Consider the following 18,245-nt stretch of genomic DNA (forward strand, 5'->3'; position numbering starts at 1 on the left):
TGTCTGTAGCAGTAGAAAAGAGCAAGAATCCAGTAGCACCTTAAAGACTTAACAAAATTTGTGGCAGGGGATGAGCTTTTGAGAGTCATGACTCACAAAAGTTCGTAAAGGTTTCCCTTGCTCGAAAGCCAGTCAAATTTGACTCTAGGGTGCAGTGCTCATCTCCGTTTCCAAGCTGAAAAGCCAGCGCTGTCCGAAGACTTTTCTGTGGTCATGTGGCCGGCATGACTAGACACTGAGGCGCACGGAACGATGTTACCTTCCCACCGAAGCAGTATGTATTTATCTACTTGCAATTTCTTGCTTTCGAACTGCTAGGTTGGCAGGAGCTGGGACCAGAGATGGGAGCTCACTCCGTCATGCAGCACTCAGTGCTTTAAGGTGCTGCTGGACTCTTGCTGTTTTCTACTTTAGACAATGTTCTTGGTGGTGAGATTGAAAGGAGGGGAGTAGTTGCTGATGGAGGAGAGTGGGAGGAACCGGTTTCTTTCTTGCCAAGGCATAAGGGAGTGCTTCCTGTCTTGCCACACAGTAATGAGACCACCAGAGGAATATGGAGTAAGACGGGGGCCATCCCTGTTGTCAAAGAAACTGGGCCAGTGCTCTGCGAGCGTGGTTCCCTTGGCAACAAGGGACCTTCTTTTCCTTGCGCCACTGTAGTTTAGCGGCAAAGCATCGTGGCTTTTTTGCATTCACTGGTGTCATTACATAGTCAGACCTGGCCATGTGGCAACGTGATACCATCGTGTCCCCTAAATGATCCCCGGGAAGAAGAGAGCCTGGATTAGAAATCCAAACAAAACCAAGGCACCCAAGTAGCGGCAGCAAAACAGGGATGGAGAGCTGCCAGCTGCTGCAAATGGCAGCAAAGGAAGTTGCTGCTGTAATTTCAGCAAATGTTTTGTTCCCCCCGGGAGTTTTTATTTAGCCTCAAAGTAGAGAATGAAAATTCTGTGCTGCCCTAATTTTCAACTTTGTTAAGTATTTGAAAATGTGTACTGTATTGGCTACAACTGAGATGTTCACCGAGAAAGCTGAATTCTGCCACAAAATCAATGAAGCATCCTTTTTTGCATCATTCTGGAGTTGTGTGGAGCGACTGGGACTCACCACTATGGTTACTACAACCATGCGTTGCCCACACATTTCCATGCCTATCTTCAGCAATTTGCTAGCCCTCAATGACTGTGATTAAGTATCTAAATATGGAAGCTGAGGTTCTCAAGCATGTATTCTCTCATGAATTCTGTGTGCCATGCTGAAGTCTGCATTTTTCCCTAAAACGTAACGAACAAGGTAGAAACAGCTGCTGCACAGAAGGCATAATATTGTGATCATAGGAAATTTTGCGGCAGGGTTGAGTTGAAGCACTGATTCATAAGTAAGGCTTTGGGCAAACCCAGATTCTTTATCCAAAGTGGGTTAAGTTTCTGTCCATGTCACAAAACTATTTTAGATAGCTGATCATCTTGGAAAGTATTTAAAGTCTCTTTAAAAAAAACAAAACAAAAAAACCCTTCATGGCCTCAAATGCCTTCCAAAAATGAGTCTTGAGCTCTGCTGAGAAGGTGCTGCTGCAGTGAAGACTCCATTCCTTTCAAATGGCAACTCAAGCTGCCGGTAGAAGCAGAATCCAGAGCCTCTCCAGGAGATCAAAGGCACTGGGGAGGTTCTTGTGCGTGGCCTTTTGTTGGCAGCCTCGTCTGTTCTGTTCTCAATATAAGCAAACAAGGGAAAATGTGGCGAGGTAATACGCTTGCCAGCTCTTGGTTGGGAAACATGTGGAGATTCTGGGGGTGGAGCTTGGGGAGGGACTTCAGCAGGATGTAATGCCATAGAGTCCACGTTCCAAGTCAGCCATTTTTCCCAGGGGAACTGATTTTGATCATCTGGAGGTCAATTGTAATAGCAGGAGATCTCCAGGTGCCACCCAGAGGTTAGTGACCTAGTTAAAGTTGTGTGTGCCCCTGGGAGGGGTATGTTAGAGCATGGGTAGTATGTAGGGCTGCCAGGTCCTGTCTGGCAGCTGGTTGGGGGATCCTTGGTCCTTTCTGGGATCTTCTGTCGTGCATATGAAGCACGTGCAGCGCAATGACATCACCCGGAAGTGATGTCATCATGTAACCGATGGTTTGCCCAAAGACTAGAGCATTGCCATGCAACGTCAGCAATGTGATGATGTCACTTCCCGGTGATGTCATCATGCTGCCTTTTGGGCCAGTTGGGGGTGGGGCAACCCTAGTAGTATGGACTGGTCTTGTGCCTTAGGAGAAGGTGTAGAAAGCTGAGGTGTTCGTGCCGTTGTTTGAGATGGGTGGTTTAAATTCAGCGGGCTCAGAGGGTGCCTTTTGAACAGAGTAGGCCTCCAGTTACTTCAGCTGCTGTAGAATACAGTTGCCCACCATTTTGCCTGAGGCAGAACGCCGTGATTATATTTATCAACTTCATTGACTACTAATGGACTTCCAAATTCAATTCAAGATGCTGGTATTAACCTTGGGTTGTATTTATTAACTTTGCTGTTGATCACCTCCAATGCAAGGAGGTGAGATGTAAATCCCGAAATAATATATATTTAAAATATATATTTAAAACCTTGTGACTGGCTAATTGATGACTGTTTAGAGAGAAGTGCCTGCTTATACTCAGGCTTGGAATGTCGCACTGCATAATTATGAAGTCCTGTTTATCTCATGACCTCTAGGGAAAGTTATAACACATTTTAAAAGTACTGTCCTAAATAAGGGGGATCTGTACAGTGGCCCTCAAACTTTTGCTTGTTAACTTATTACCTTTGTAACAACCGTATCCTGGAATAAAGCCTACACTTTAAGATGACGTATTTGGCAACTTCTAGATTGAGAGAGACTCTGTGGCAGAAGTGTAGCGGCCTACTGGACCACGTCTGTTTGCTTCCATTTTAGGTTGATGGAAGCTTACAGAATTGTGTAGTTGTGAGGAAAGATGGCCCACTTCTTTTCTTCTTTCTCTCAAAGGAAAAAAAATACTTTTAAAAAAGGACTGTGTACTGCACTAAAACAATTTCTGGTTTGGCTGTATGCTAAATTTGGCTGCTGCCATCCTAACATCTAATTAGATGAGAAATAAAATGGTATCCTATATATATGTGTGTGTGTGTGTAGAAGTTCCTGTTTGGTTTAACTTTAGTGAATTATTCCCCCCCACACCTCTGTTTTTGCATTGATACACAGGATTTTTGTGTGTATGTATGATGGCATTTTAGTAACTGTTCAGAAGCTAAAGAGTGATTACCTAAGTAGGTGGGACAGATGAGATAGTATGACTTTAAAAACAGTGGTTGGCCTGTGAATTTCACTGCATAACAATATCCATGTTGTTTGGAAGTAGCATTGCTGTGTTATCTCAGGATGTGAGGTGCATGAACAGGAGCTACTCAACCAGAAGAATGCCACTGCTGGTAGAATTCTGATTCACAGCCTTTACCAAGCAGATGTGCGATTTACAGCACTTTGCCCGCTGAGCACAACTTTAATCTTGCTACAGTAATGTTATGATACATCAGTGAAAATTGTTGACACTTTCTAGTTGAAAAACTGACCAGAGACGCTGCATGCTCTTCATCTTTTTTCATCTTCGTTCGGAAGAAGAAAATTATCGCAACGGTAGACTATTCCGGAGACCATCATTAACAACCACAGTTTAATAATCACAGTTTTGAATAATTATTTATGTATTTTGTATTCATCTTTTGTGCTTTGGCTTTATCATTGATGTAAAGATTTAGGAGCTGCGGTGGCTCAAGTGGTCAAGACACTGAACTGCAGGCTGTGGAAGGTCAGTAGTTCAGCAGTTCAAGACCCGGGTGCCGCAAGAGGGGGTGAGCTCCTGTCTCTAGTTCTAGCTCCTGCCAACCTAGCAGTTCAAAAGCAAGAAATTGCAAGTAGATAAATAGGTACCACTTCGGTGGGAAGGTAACAGCGTTCCGTGCGCCTTAGTGTCTAGTCATGCCGGCCACATGACCACGGAAATGTCTTCGGACAGCGCTGGCTCTTCGGCTTTGAAACGGAGATGAGCACCGCAACCCTAGAGTCGGATTCGACTGGCTTTCGAGCAAGGGAACCTTTACCTTTTAAAAGATTTATTTAGCGCTAACATTACACAGTTTTCTGGTATTTTTTGGATTGTCTTATCAGCTGTTACCATCGTTTGGCATAGACCAGAATCTGCTACCAGTCTTTGGTTGTGATGGTTTCCACTGAGTTACTGTGCTGCTTAATGTCTGATGGCTTTTCATTAATACTTATTGCTGGATTTAAATTGGTACATTGCTGCTTTTATTTCCTTTTTGAATTGAGCTTTATTAATGGTTCAGTTGATGTTTTATGGATTTTTAAAGAACTGCTTCCGGTTCTTTCTTTTAGCCTAACTGTGTTTCATGGTAGTTATATGTTGTCTCAGAAGTATACTCATTGAGTGCTTGGGTTACAGGTATTAACTGTTTTCCTTCTCAGGAGAAGACTTTTGTCTATTGTAAACCTGAACCCCTGATATGGAACATTCTTGCATGTTTCAGTTGGTTTGGGTCATTTTGTACATTGTACAGCTCCAGTCCTGAGTTTGCCATCCATTGCACCAGTGGAGGCTGCCACTAATTGCATCTGCCGATTGAACATGCTTGATAACACATTTGTGTTGCCTTAATACTTAAGAAGGCCTATTGTATAAAAAATGAAATATGGAGTATATAGGTAACAATCTGCTTCCTTCATCTGAGAGAGAGTTCACTTTGCAGTTTCACAGATAACAAATCGAGGTTGAATAGTTCCAAGCTGCCTAATAGCAGCTGATGAATCCATGATTATGTTGGGAATGTATCCTGGTTGTTTCTGGTTCAAGTGCATACATTATCCATTAGACCCTTAGTTACTTGTGAGTATTACTGGCAGACTGATGACCTGCACCCACATGGTCTGAGTTCCGCTTATGGCTTCTAATACATCCTTAGGAACGGCTTCTTGGAGTGTCTCCTGTTGCTGTCTCATAATTACCGTATTTTTCGGACCATAAGACGCACCTGACCTTAAGACGCACCTAGTTTTTAAAGGAGGAAAACAGGGAAAAAAATATTCTGAACCTTCGGTCCATAAGACCGTTGGAAGAAAAAGTGAGTCTTATGGTCCAAAAAATATGGTGTTACAAATGATCCTTGACTAATAATGAACATGCTAACACGTTTGCTACATGACATAACTTACATTGTTTGAGTGCAGTCTGTGGTTTGGGACTGTGTATGAGGGCAGAGTAGTAGTTACTTTTTATTAGGCAAATGTATATTGGTAAGTGTGTTTTATGCTGGTCTGTGGCTCTGAAAACAATATCCATGAACACTTCCATTAACTATAAGTTCTTGCTTCTTCCATGCTTGAATTCACAAAGTGGTTTTCTTCCCCAAATTTATAATTACCAGCGCTTTCAGATTTCTATGAGATCAAATTTTTAAATTCATAAACACTTGGCAAAGCAAAAACACTGGGAGTGGAGTTTTCCATGCTAGCTGGAATAATTGGGACCTGTGTTCTGCAAGATTAGTTTCCTTGAAGGTGACTGCCTTGACCCAGTAATGTGTGGTGATATATTATTTTTGTTCTCTGTTCTTACACAGGTGCCAATATAGCCACAGGAGAAGAGGTAGCCATTAAGTTGGAATGTGTCAAAACGAAGCACCCACAACTCCACATCGAAAGCAAATTTTACAAGATGATGCAGGGAGGTGGTAGGTTCATAGAAGAGCAACGTTGCATTCAGGAATGATACAGCAGAAGCTGTTCTTGGATGCTGCTGGGTATAGGGGAGAGCAGGATGGTTTGGGGCCTGGTGTCTAATGCCTGCCTCTCTCCTGAATCCTAAGGGGTGTGCGTGTGTTTTCTCTCCCACCCCTGTCATTTGGTGTTTTTTAGTGGGTATCCCTTCCATTAAGTGGTGTGGTGCAGAAGGAGACTATAATGTGATGGTGATGGAACTTCTGGGACCCAGCCTGGAGGACCTCTTCAACTTCTGCTCTCGCAAATTCAGTCTCAAGACTGTTCTGCTCCTGGCAGATCAGATGGTGAGTTCTCCCGAAAAGCTTGGGTTCTTGTCCCCCCATTCCTTGTGCTACTTTAGCCCCCTGTTTTGATGCTGGCTCCCCTTCTTCACAGTGGTGGTTAGAATATTATAGTGCACAGTGGCTCTGTTTGAGTAAGGCTGATGAGAGCCTTCACAGAGGGTGTCTCAAACATTTAGAGAAGCACATGATCCTGTAGAAGGAAAAGTAGAGGGACTGTTGTGTCAAGGAAAGGAGTCAGTCTTATTCCCGGTTTCTGAAGATGATTGCGGAAGGGAGAGTGGGATGCACTGGCTGAGGGCTGGTATAACTCCTGGACAATCATGGCCTCAGAATTTGGAGTACCTCATAACACATCCATGTTCGTAACCATGGGAGAATCCTGCTTTTACTGGCTCCCACCCTGCGAGTTTTGACAAGCTCTTCCTTCAGCTGCTGGGATGTCTTGTGAATGAGCCTTGCTTTTCACTTTGAAAGTGCAGGAAACTGTGCTGGAAGAATTGCTTTAGCTCCCTGACTTCTCATTATTGCAGAGCTCTCCTATCTCCGTGTCCTCTTGCTGTGTGTTATGCAAGCAATGGATAGGATTTAAAAGTTGTATTAATTCTCCGCTCTTCCCCAACCCACTTTCAGATCAGCCGTATTGAGTACATTCATTCCAAGAATTTCATCCACCGAGATGTGAAGCCAGACAACTTCCTTATGGGGCTCGGCAAGAAAGGCAACCTAGTGTACATCATTGACTTCGGACTGGCCAAGAAGTACAGAGATGCCCGCACCCACCAACACATCCCCTACCGGGAAAACAAAAATCTGACTGGCACAGCACGCTATGCCTCTATAAACACCCATCTTGGCATTGGTGAGTCTGTCTAGAAGTTAAGTTCTGGAGGACGTGATGATGGAGAGATTCATGAAGGCATGAGTTCAGAAGTGTGTCATGACTTTGGTGTAACGCTGTGCATATAAGCAGTGTGGCAGAAATACGATCTTTAAGTGAGGGCTTTGTATGGCATTCTTAATTACCTGTGTGTGGTTATTCTAATGCTTGGTTTGGTGCCAAAGGACACGAGGCCCAGAAGAGAGAGCTCATCTTTGTCTCAGTGCTGTCCAAACAATAGGCGCTTCTCCTTTGGCTGTGGGTAGAGAGAGTCCTTTGTGATGATGTGGGTTGTTTTTGTGCTAGTTACCCAATAACCAGGATGCTAGCAAGAAAACAGCTAGATGACATGGGATGGGGGCGCACAATATATAAAGCCATTTTTGCTGGTCTGAGCTGGTAGCTTTCACCAAAACTCTAGTCAATGTTTGCAGGATTATATTGTAATCTCTACTCATGGCCCTTCAGTAATGGGATATTGGGCTAGATGAGCATCATCTCGCCACATAATAGTATAGGGCTATCACAGTTCTTTTAAGGGCCCCTTAGTTCAGCTGCATGTTTAGCAGGGAATGAAATGCTTTATTGGAAGTGTTTAGTCATGCTGGCCACATGACCACGGAAAAGTATTCGTACAGCGCTGGTTCTTCGGCTTGGAAACAGAGATGAGCACCGCCCCCTAGAGTCAGATTCAACTGTCTTTCAAGCAAGGGAAACCTTTACCTTTACCTTTTTGTTATATATGCTCCTATAGCATAGGAGCATAATTCTGAATATACTGTACATACTACAGCACTCAAATCCAGGATGCATTTCTGGACTTAGAGGGTACTGCCATCTTTGTGAGGAGCACACAGGACCCTCTTGTGAACTTCTGCTTTCCTTCCTCTGGTGACCTTTAAGGCTAAGATGTATGTGTCTCGGTAGCACAGGTATAGCAGCTTGCAGTTCTGTCTGTAGTGTTGGATATGTACAGTTACTCTTCTAGAAAAATAAAGACATTTTTCCTTTGGTATATTTTTGAAGCCCTCACCTGGATAGCCGAGGCCAGCTCGATCTCATCAGATCTTGGAAGCTAAGCAGGGTCAGCCCTGGTTAGTACTTGGATGGGAGACCACCAAGGAACTCTAGAGTTGCCATGCAGAGGCAGGCAGTGTCAGACCACCTTGAAACATCTCTTGTTTGAAAAGAGTCAATGGTGGGAGTCTCCCAACTTTTTTTGAGCCTGCAGGCACCTTTGGAATTCTGACCCAGGGTTGTCAGCGCAACCATAAAATGGCTGCCACAGGAGGTGGAACCAACCAAAAATGTGAGGTTGTGCATAACTAACAATTATTTTATTTTTTAATTTATTCTTTGGATTTATATCCCGCCCTCCCCGAAGGCTCAGGGTGGCTAACAAGAGCATAAAATGCCAGATTATAACAATAAAACAATATAAAATACAATAATACAGAGTACTACAATTAATTAAAATTAGTAAAAATAAAATCGGTGCTCCAAATACTCACTCTGAATCATACAACCAAGGTGGTGTTCTAAAGATGTTATAACTGAACCACAACAGCGATATATGTCCCCACAACCCTGTCATCCGCTAGGGACGACCCGCACCCCCGATGATACCCGCACCCACGGTGGTAGAGTGCGGTGATGGAAAGGCGTTGATGGAATAACGGCAGCGGTGGCTCCTACTCGAAATAACTCATGAACATTTCTGGCAATAGCTCTGTTTAACAGGATGCCTCTTAAAACGAATACATGGTTTAAAAATATTTCCTTACACGCACCTTCACACAGTGACAATCCTTCTGTTGTGGTAGCAGCTGCTGCCAAAGCAGCTTTTAAAAATTCTGCACAGCCAGTCAGAAGTGCTGCTGGGTAAAAGCCCCACCTGGCCCCACCCACTTCCTAAAAGCCTTTGGTGGGCACCAAGAAAGGAGTCTGTGGGTGCCGTGTTGGGGACTCCTGCTCTTGAGGGTCATCATAAGGAAGCTCTGACCTAGTGGCAAAAAAATATTTTTTTGAAATTAAGCCTTCAGTTTAATATGCTAAGTTATAAATGTTCTATATTGTTAAAGCAGTAAAACGTTTAAGTTTGATAAGAATGTGTTGCTTATGTTCCAGTTTTTCCCTAAATTTCCTTTTTTCCCAAGTGGGGGGAACATGTTGTTCTCCCCACCAAATGGCTTCAAAATTTCTTTAAAAATTGCATCTCTAATTACAAAGATGTATTTACATAGACCAGAACATGTGCATGGAGCATATCATGGGGGGGAAATGTTCACAGAAGGCTGCTTCTTACTTACTTGAATGCATAGCCTGCTCTGTCATGGGCTGATAAAAATAATTAGAAAACAAATACAAAAGCGTAGATAAGATTAATTGTACAAAACAAATACTGGGAACTGAGACTATCCAAAAATTAAATATCTTTAAACAGGGGTCATTTAGTAGAAAAAGAGGTGCAGGAGCTCATTAGCATAACTAATTAGTATAACTTATTTGTATATGCCACACACCCTGATGTCACCAGAAGTGTGTCAGAAGGTAACACCCACTGCTCAGACTCCACTGGACTGTTTTGGATTGCTAGCTTTGGGGGAGGATGCGCAGATCTGCCCTCACAGAGGAGGGAGAGCTTGTACCTGAATAAACCTTGGTCTTAAAGGTGCCACTGGACTGTTTTGGATTCCTAGCTATGGGGGGGAGGTGCAGATCAACAACTAAACTAAATATACAACAACAAAAATGACATTTTATTTTGTGAAAGTTCTGCCCTTACTTCCTAAACAGTAGCCAAAAGACTTAGTGGGCCACAGGAAAAAAAAAAAACCCAACTAACAAAGCCATTTCTTTCTCTCCTTATTCCCTCTGTCTCAAGGCTGCTAGCAATGCAGCAATCAAGTTGAGACAGAGGGCACAAACTATTCCAGTCCAATTCAAATGCACAAACTACAGATTATTCAGATATACACACATCATTTTGACAGTACTGGCCCTCATTCCTGGCTTGCACGTGCACACACACGCACACACACACACACCTCTCAAGTCTATCTATTCTTTAGGGTTGCCAAGTGGAACTTACCTTGGCGGCGGGGGACTCCCGGGTGCATCCTAAAGCGTGCGCGCTTTGAGTGTGCGCGCCGCACATACGTTACCAGGAAGTGACGTTATGACGCCGGGCACGCTGGGGGCGGGGCCACGACCATACAAGGGAAAACCATAGAGTTTTCCCTTGTATGGCTGTGGCCCCACTCCCAGCGTGCCTGGCGTCGTCACGCCACTTCTGGGTGATGTGCATGCGACGCGTGCGCACGCGCCCGGGGCCCGATCCGGCGGTGCTGGGGAACGGGCCTCTGGGGCGGGGGTTTCCTCGCCCCCTGGGGGGACTTGGGATCCCTACTATTTTTGCAGCCAGCTCCGATGAAGCCAGGATTGCATGCAAGGATTCAAAGAGGGAAATCCCCTTGGTTTTGCCAAAAGCAGGGTGTGGAAAAGTGGGGAGGTGCACAAGATACCTTCTCTTAAAACAAAAGCACGTGTTGAAGCCTCTTCCCCCCACTTCTCCAACCTGTGTCTACTGGTAGACAGTTTTTAAGAAAACACATTTTTAAGTCCCATTCTATATTTCTACAGTTTTCTATTTTCCCCCCACCCCCCCCCCCCCCCCGTACCTCGTTCTTGCTGTTTTCTATAAAGACTGCAGTGGAGTCTGCCCTTCCAGCTTGCTTTCTGCACTCTGGGGTCAGGCTTGCTCGCTTGCAGGGAGGGAAAAAGAGGGATCTGTTTTCTGTGTGCTAACCTTTCCTGGTGGGAGTTTTGCTGCAGAAGTGCGAGGGGCTGTTCCTGATGAGAACTAGGGCTCTGTAAACCATCCATTCCTCAAACGGAGATCCAGATAATGGATTGAAAGGGTGGGGCAGGAGGAAGGGGTTGGGAATAGAGAGGAAAGAGGGCGTTCCTACCACATTTAGGAATGGGAGGAGGGGAGGAAACCCTTTGAATGAGTCCAGGAGAAAAGATCCAGCAACGAGTGGGAGGAGTACAGTGTAAATAAAAAGAGTTTTCGTAAAGGGGGGAGGAGACAAGCAATTCCTGAGGAGCAGGAGCACTGCAACTTTTCCTGTAATAATCTTTTTTTCCTGATGAGCCAGTCAGATGAGGGGGAGGGGTGGGCAGGTTCTGCTAGCAGCCTTCTGGACTGGGCAGCCAGGAGGGAGGCCAGTTACTGGCTAGGACCACGGAGGAAGCGGGGAAGAAGTGGCCAGCAGCTGGGCCCCGTGCACCTTGCACTGAGGGAAAAACCCCTGGGCTGCAGACTAGAAAATAAATGGAATGCAGTCTACAGGGAACCTTGCTCCCCACCTCAGCTCTTATGCACACACAGACACACTGCCTGCCTCCCCCGACAGCACTGGCCGTGACAGACCCTCGAGGGCTGCTAGGCTGTTCTCCCGGGAGGGAAGGAGGCTGCCGGCTCCCACCCCTCTCCACATACACATGCAGGCACGCACGCGCACACACTGGGGTGCTCCGGCAGGAAAAGACCCCTGTTTAAGGTGATTAACTCTCAGGCTTTCTAGAGATCGATTAAATGTTACATTGAAAAACCACAAAGGTGTCTTTTTGAGGCTCTTGGACTATAGTTTGACCTGTAAAATGGCCATGTTGAAAGGTCTGCTTCTACAGACCAGAAAGGAACACCATCTTTACGCCTATACATTTATGCCTGGAATTAAATAATAATCACATTTTCACATTGGCTGGCCCTTCCAGAATCCTAGAGGGACTTACTTTTCGCACCAATTATGGGCAAATTTTAATCAGTTTTATTTTTACATTGATCGTGCTGATTAATCAAAGCTTTCAATCTTAAACCAGGTAGAATCCCCTGTGATGTTCTGATCACTACCATCTCTGACGGAAATGTAGAGGAAGCGTGGAAGTGGAAAATGACAGTATGATTTGCCCTACAAAGAGAGGCCAGAAACGATGGTACTTTAGTTTATGGGGAAACGATGGTTAAGGAAGACACGGTTATGGTTTATAGAATCATGAAGTGCGTGCAGAAGATCACTATTTTCAAATACCAAGCTCCAGGTCTTCCAGTGGCATCGTCTAACCAGAGGCTCAGGACAGACAGGACACACAACAGTGCCTAATTCACCTGGTTCAGATTCCTCACCTTCATGGCTTTTTAAAAGGATTGTTCATGCTTGTTGAGTCTTTCCATGATCAATAACTATGAAAATAGACAGTAGCACCTCCATGTTTCAAGGTAAAAAACCTCCAAGAATCAGTTACTGGGGACAGATAAGGGGTGACTGACAGTATGGCCCCCATTCTCAAGGTCTTGGGGGTGCCAGGTGTTGAAGACACAAAGCTGAGCAGAATGGCTCTTGGGTTGACCCAGCCAGGCAATTCTTACATTCTTAAGGGAGTTGTGGGCAGTTTTTCAGCACTACCTTTTTGCCTGCCCTCACTGCCCACACATGGCGTGTGAGGCTGATTCTCACTGAAAATATTTCAAGACGGTTGTTTTTGAGAACCATGTGCTGAAGGTGCTCTCAGTTCTCTAACTTTGTTTTAGGGTCCTTCACCAGCTTAAGCTTTTGGATGATTGATTACTATCCTGGGCAGCAAATTATTTTGATGTTCTCATTCAACAAACCTTCTACTTAACTGGGCTGTCAGTAGGGACTGTTGGCATGACTCCATGAAATGGCCATTCTGGCTTCCTAGCTGTACCACTGCAAAAGCATGAATTTGTGCAGCAGCAGCCCCCCCCCCCCCCAGTTCCTCAAAGTACGGATGTGATTGTTATTGCCCCCTGTGACTTTTATACATGCAGGTACTTGCTGCAGTGACAAGGAAGCGCTTGGATAAGATTTTTGCTTGCTGTGTTGTAACTGATAAAACAACAGAGTTACTGCCTGGAAGACTAACTTGCCTAGCTGTAAACATGGTCTGCATTGCACCTAAGTCAGCAGAAAGGAGATGTTCTCACATGTTCTGCATTTTGAAGGTTGCTAAATAATCGTCCCTGTTCCTTAATGAGACTCTTATTTTTAAGGGTTATTAGGGGATAAGCCTCACACTCTTACCCTTGAAGGAATTACATTCTTGTTGTTTTTGTTGACAAAATTACCAGCAGAGCAAAACTGACCTGAACAGATTCACAGCTGCATGAAGGATTTTTGATAGCAGTGGCAGAAGTAATTAGACTCTTTGCTTTGATCCTTGGCAAGCAAGGTGTGGAAGCATCAAAACAAACACTCCCTATATTTACAAGCTGACTTCAGTCCAGTAGTTTTTACTATGTACCATTCAATTAAACGCAGCTTTCTAGACCACCAAAGCTTGTGCCTTATGGTCTTTCCCACCAGCAGGAGATAGGCAACTTTTGCTGATTTTCGCCACGCCAGGTCACTGCAAACCCAAACACTGCTCCAGTGTTGTTAGGAGAACCTATGGGTAGATGTGGGCAGTTCTGAGCTTATACCCAGAGAGAAGGCAGGAAAGTCTTTTCCATGAGCTGTTTAGCTCATGGTTCTTGTTTAATACAACCCAACATCTCTAGTTGACCAGGTTGGCTATGCATCCTGTCTCTTCCCCCTTCCCCCATAGTTTATTACCTAGTTTCATAAACTGTCACCTATTATCTTTCTTAAATGTCTTTTAATGCCCCTCCATACCCTTGCCCATATTTTTCCCCATGTGGCTTAAATTGGTGATTTTCAAACCTGCTGTCTTTCTGCTGTCTGTTTCCCAGGGAACCTCTTATGTAAAATTTGTGGGTGCAAACCTGTTGCATAGGGAACCAATCAAGCTTGTTGGAAGAGTGCAGCCCAGGCTGATTTTGGTGCTCTGCTGCATGGAGCTACTGGATAGCTCAATCAATGTGGCAGCCAGTGTTCCACAGCAGTGAAAAAAGCAACCTTTATGCTGAGGATTATTAGGAAAGGGATTGAAGATTAAATAACCGATATTATAATGCCCCTGTATAAATCTATAGTGGGGCCTCATTTGGAATACCATGTGCAGTTCTGGTATCTCAGTCAGGATGTTGCAAAGCTGGAAAAAGTACAGAAGAGTGCAACCAATGTAACTAGTGGGTTGGAGCACCTTCCCTTTGAGGGAAGGCTGAAGAGTTTGTGACTTTTCAGTTTAGCAAAGAGGCATCTAATGGGGGATGTAGTAGAGGTGCTATAAAATTGTGCATGGGGTAGAGAGTGTGGACACAGAGAGCCTCTCTCAAAATACTAGAATCTGAGAGCACCCAATGAAGTTGATGGGCAGTAGATTCAGGACGGACAAAAAGGAATAATTTTTTACATAGCAAGTGATTAAAACGTGGAATTTGCTGCCAGAGGATGTAGTGATGGCCACAGGGATAGACAGCTTTAAAAGAGGATTAGACAGGTTCATGCAGGAGAAGAACATAAGAGAAGCCAATGTTGGATCAGGCCAATGGCCCATCTAGTCCAACCCTCTGTCACACAGCAGCCAAAAATACCAGGTGCCATCAGGAGGTCCACCAGTGGGGCCAGGACACTAAAAGCCCTCCCACTGTTGCCCCCCCCCCCCAAGCACCAAGAATACAGAGCATCACTTGCCCCAGCCTGAGAGTTCCTATCTATATCTTGTGGCTAATAGGTTTATCAGTGGCTACTAGCCTGAAAGCTAATGTCAGCAGGCAACAACAAGGAAAGGCCTTGGCCTCTGTGCCCTGTTGTTGACCCTTCAGAGTAACCGGCCACTGTGTGAGACCGGATGTTGAACTAGATGGACCACTGGCCTGATCCAGCAAGGTTCTTCTTATGTTCAGTGACCCAAGCATAGTTACAGCTCGTGGAGGTGTGGCACCTAGAGAAAGGAGTACTGAGCATATAGAAAAGACTAGCAGCTGTAAACCATGGCTTGCCTGCATATCTGGAAGTTGAGTTCTGAATGGTGGTTAGCATAAACCGTGGTCTGGTTGATCTCTGAACTCCACATAACAGTTGCACTGAGGTGGTTTCACAGATAATCTCAGAAGCTGGGTGTTGCTTCCTACCGCGCTTTTCCTTCACAGCTGAAGTGGCCCTCAGCCCTAGTGCCTTCAGCCGCACCAGATGGACTTGCATGCAGTCTGTGCATCAAGCAATCTCAGCTGCTGTTTGTGACTAGATCTTTTCAGCTTGGCAAATAAGCAGCTCCAGTGTTAGTTTACATGTTGATTGATAGATGTTAATTCTCAACAATAAGGCTTATCTGTTGTAACTGATGTATAGACATTGCTTGCTCTTCCCAGAGCAATCTTAAATGCTATCAACCTGATGAGGTTGTCTAGACATTTAAAGATTAACCTGGTGGAAGACCGGATTCGTTTTATGCTTCCGTGATGAGGAAAACCAGATTATGCCAGCTCATTCTCTAAACCGAATAAATTATGCAAACTATATTAAATTTAGAAATATACCCCGAATTGTTTTTTATGGTGGTGTGAGCTGCCTTATAGGCTCCTTATGCTTAAAGGGGGGTGACAAACCAAACAATACTTCCACCGTTGGCCGCTTTGTTCTGTATACAGATTCTTAAAAAAATACTAACCATTGTTAGCCAGTTTTCTTTTAAAAGGAAGAATCTTAATTTAATGATCAGAATTTGACATATGACATGAGAACATCTTTTACACAAGTCTACACTACTGTGTATTCACTTGCATGTTTTATTTATGTGTGTTACAGTCCATCTCTTTCACAGGGGCTGAAGGTGCATTACAGATAGGGAGCCTGTACAGTCACCAAATTGGGACATTCAGTAGCCAGTGCATGAGGATTTTAGAAGTCTGGAACCACCAGAAACTACAGAGGCATAGCATAAGTATTCACATGACACATGATGCGGTACAGAAATGACACAAATAGGATCCTACTTACAATAAGCTAAACACAGCAGTACAGACCACAGTTCTTAATCATTTATCCAAGCAAGTTTGTAAAACCATTTTGTGCCATGCAGCCCTATCACCTGCACGTACTGTGTGATCTGTTTAGGATTGCTTAAACTCCCATTTGTTTGCCCTAGCTTTGGGTACTGTTGCAAAGCAGGTATTTTTCCTGCTTCTCCACAGCATCATGGTGTTTCCGTGTACCTCCCGGTTCTTCCTCCTCTTTTCTGTGATCTTCCCCAAACCTGCTTTGCTGCGATGTTTTTGGAAAGATGGCAGAAAAGCCAAGGTTGCCCCCATGGGAATGGGAAAGTCTGGATCGGCACCCTTTTTCCTGCCCTGGTCCCTTGCAATGGCCATTTTCCCCTGCCACTTCAGGTGGGTTCTTTTTAACGAGCTATGGAGTAGTATTGTTATAAAAATCTGTGTATCAGGGTCTCTGAACTCCCAGCTTTACTGTTTTTAAAATGACAACTGGGAAATCAAGAGAATCGGTTAATCAGTTTGGTGTAGTGGTTAAGTGCGCGGACTCTAATCTGGGAGAACCGGTTTTGATTCCCCACTCCTCCACTTGCACCTGGCTGGATGACCTTGGGCAAGCTGTAGTTCTGATAAGAGCTGTTCTTGAAAAAGGGCAGTTTCTGTCAAGAGCTCTCTCATCCCCACCTACCTCACAGGGTGTCTGTTGTGGCGAGGGGAAGGGAAAGGAGTTTGTAAGCTGCTCTGAGACACCTTTGGGTAGTGAAGGGCAGGGTATAAATCCAATTTCTTCTCTTCTTATTAACACAGATTCAATTATTGATCTAAAGGAATCTGAAAAAGCATCAGTTATGGGGGGGGGGCTGTGAGGTGACTGGGACAGGGAAAATGTGTGGAAACCTTCTGTGTGGAAGCACTGTACAGGTAGCTTCAATAGGGAAACTACACAAGCCTTCCCCAGAGTTGAAAACTGCTCGGACAGACTTACCACCATTTCAGCTCTGGCCAGATACAAGATGCCATTCATATATTGCTATCCGTTGGACAGCCCTGTGAGCTGTTACCATCAATCCTATAGTGCTGGAACCTTTTAAAGAGAAATAGCTTGAGCAGTTTGGTTTAGACAAGGCCTGAGAAGTCAAGGCAAGAGCTGTAATTAGAAGCTTGGGAAGCTACAAGAGCTGGTAATTGGCTGGCTGACAAAAGTTTGCAATTATTCAGAGTCTGGAGTTCTGTGCTTAAAATATCACATTCTGCAATCAGGAAACCCCCAGGTCTCCTGGCTGGCTGGCTGGCTTCGTTTGGGCTGTCCAGTTTTAACCCTGCTTTTAATGAACTAGTCCGTTTTCTGTCTGGGATGCATTATTTAGTTCTTGCATTTAATTTTAGAGAAGAGAAGGAGGAGAGCTGTGTTGTTTTGGACTTATTTGACTGTGGTATCCTCAATTAGAAGAGCCTTAATTTGAATGTATAGTGCAAGGATTATGTCCAGAGGAAACACAGGATGTGTATTCATTCAAACCCTATATGAAAGAAGGTGGGGAGGAGAGGAAAGGAAGTCTGGGAGGGGCCCTTCAGCTGGACCCTGCAGGATTGGTTCCTGGGAGGAGAAGCAGGCTCTTGATTCATGCATTCCATTCAGTTTTCACATGCTCTGAAGATGACTTCCAGCATATCCTGCACCCTTGAGAGATCTGAAATAGACACACCGAGGGGTCCAAGAGTGGGCCTGTAACAGATTCTGTCTGAATGCTGGAGGAGGGCATAAATATATACTAGTTCTCACATGCTTGCAAGTGATTTCCCCTTCCTCAAAGCTGTCTGGAAGCACACAGCAGGCTTCCAAAGCCCCTCGTACTTTCTGGTACAGTTAGCAGATCTCATGCCAAAATAAAGGCATTGATCACTCTCAGAATGAGGCAAATGCCTCAAAATAACTCAGTGCAAGGGGTGGGGGGGGAGAGAAATGTAAAATACAGCATTGCTCAGTTTCATTAGTTGTGAGTGGCAGTGCTAATCGCCCTTACCTCTGTGTGTGTGTGTGTGTGTGTTTGTGTGTAAAGTGCTGTCAAGTTGCAGGTGACGTATGGTGACCCCATAGTGTTTTGAGGGCAAGTGACTAAGCAGAGGTGGTTTGCCATTGCCTTCCTCTGTGGTCTTCCTTGGTGGTCTCCCATCCAAGTCCTGTGACCCTGCTTAGCTTCCGAGATCTGATGAGATCAGGCTATACTAAACCATTCCACATCCCAATCTCCATTATCGCTAAGGGTTTTCTGCTTGCCATTCAGGAGTCAAAACTAATTGTATGGGAACAGAGAGAAGAAACCCATGTATACAGGTCTCTCCTGACGACCCTCCCCCCC

General features: G+C 44.7%; 1 protein-coding gene across 1 annotated transcript in view; it reads left to right on the forward strand.

Moving 5' to 3' along the window:
- The window catches only part of CSNK1E (casein kinase 1, epsilon), a 47,524-nt gene that overhangs the window by 16,220 nt on the left and 13,059 nt on the right, over positions 1 to 18,245 (forward strand). Inside the window, exons 3-5 of the mRNA XM_015419232.1 lie at positions 5,645 to 5,755; positions 5,940 to 6,088; positions 6,719 to 6,947. Of these exons, the coding sequence (XP_015274718.1) occupies positions 5,645 to 5,755; positions 5,940 to 6,088; positions 6,719 to 6,947 (489 nt within the window). The remainder of the gene's footprint in view (positions 1 to 5,644; positions 5,756 to 5,939; positions 6,089 to 6,718; positions 6,948 to 18,245) is intronic.

The sequence above is a fragment of the Gekko japonicus genome, unplaced genomic scaffold (assembly GCF_001447785.1).
Source record: "Gekko japonicus isolate JY-2015 unplaced genomic scaffold, Gekko_japonicus_V1.1 scaffold37, whole genome shotgun sequence".
In the NCBI taxonomy this organism is placed as follows: Eukaryota; Metazoa; Chordata; class Lepidosauria; order Squamata; family Gekkonidae; genus Gekko; species Gekko japonicus.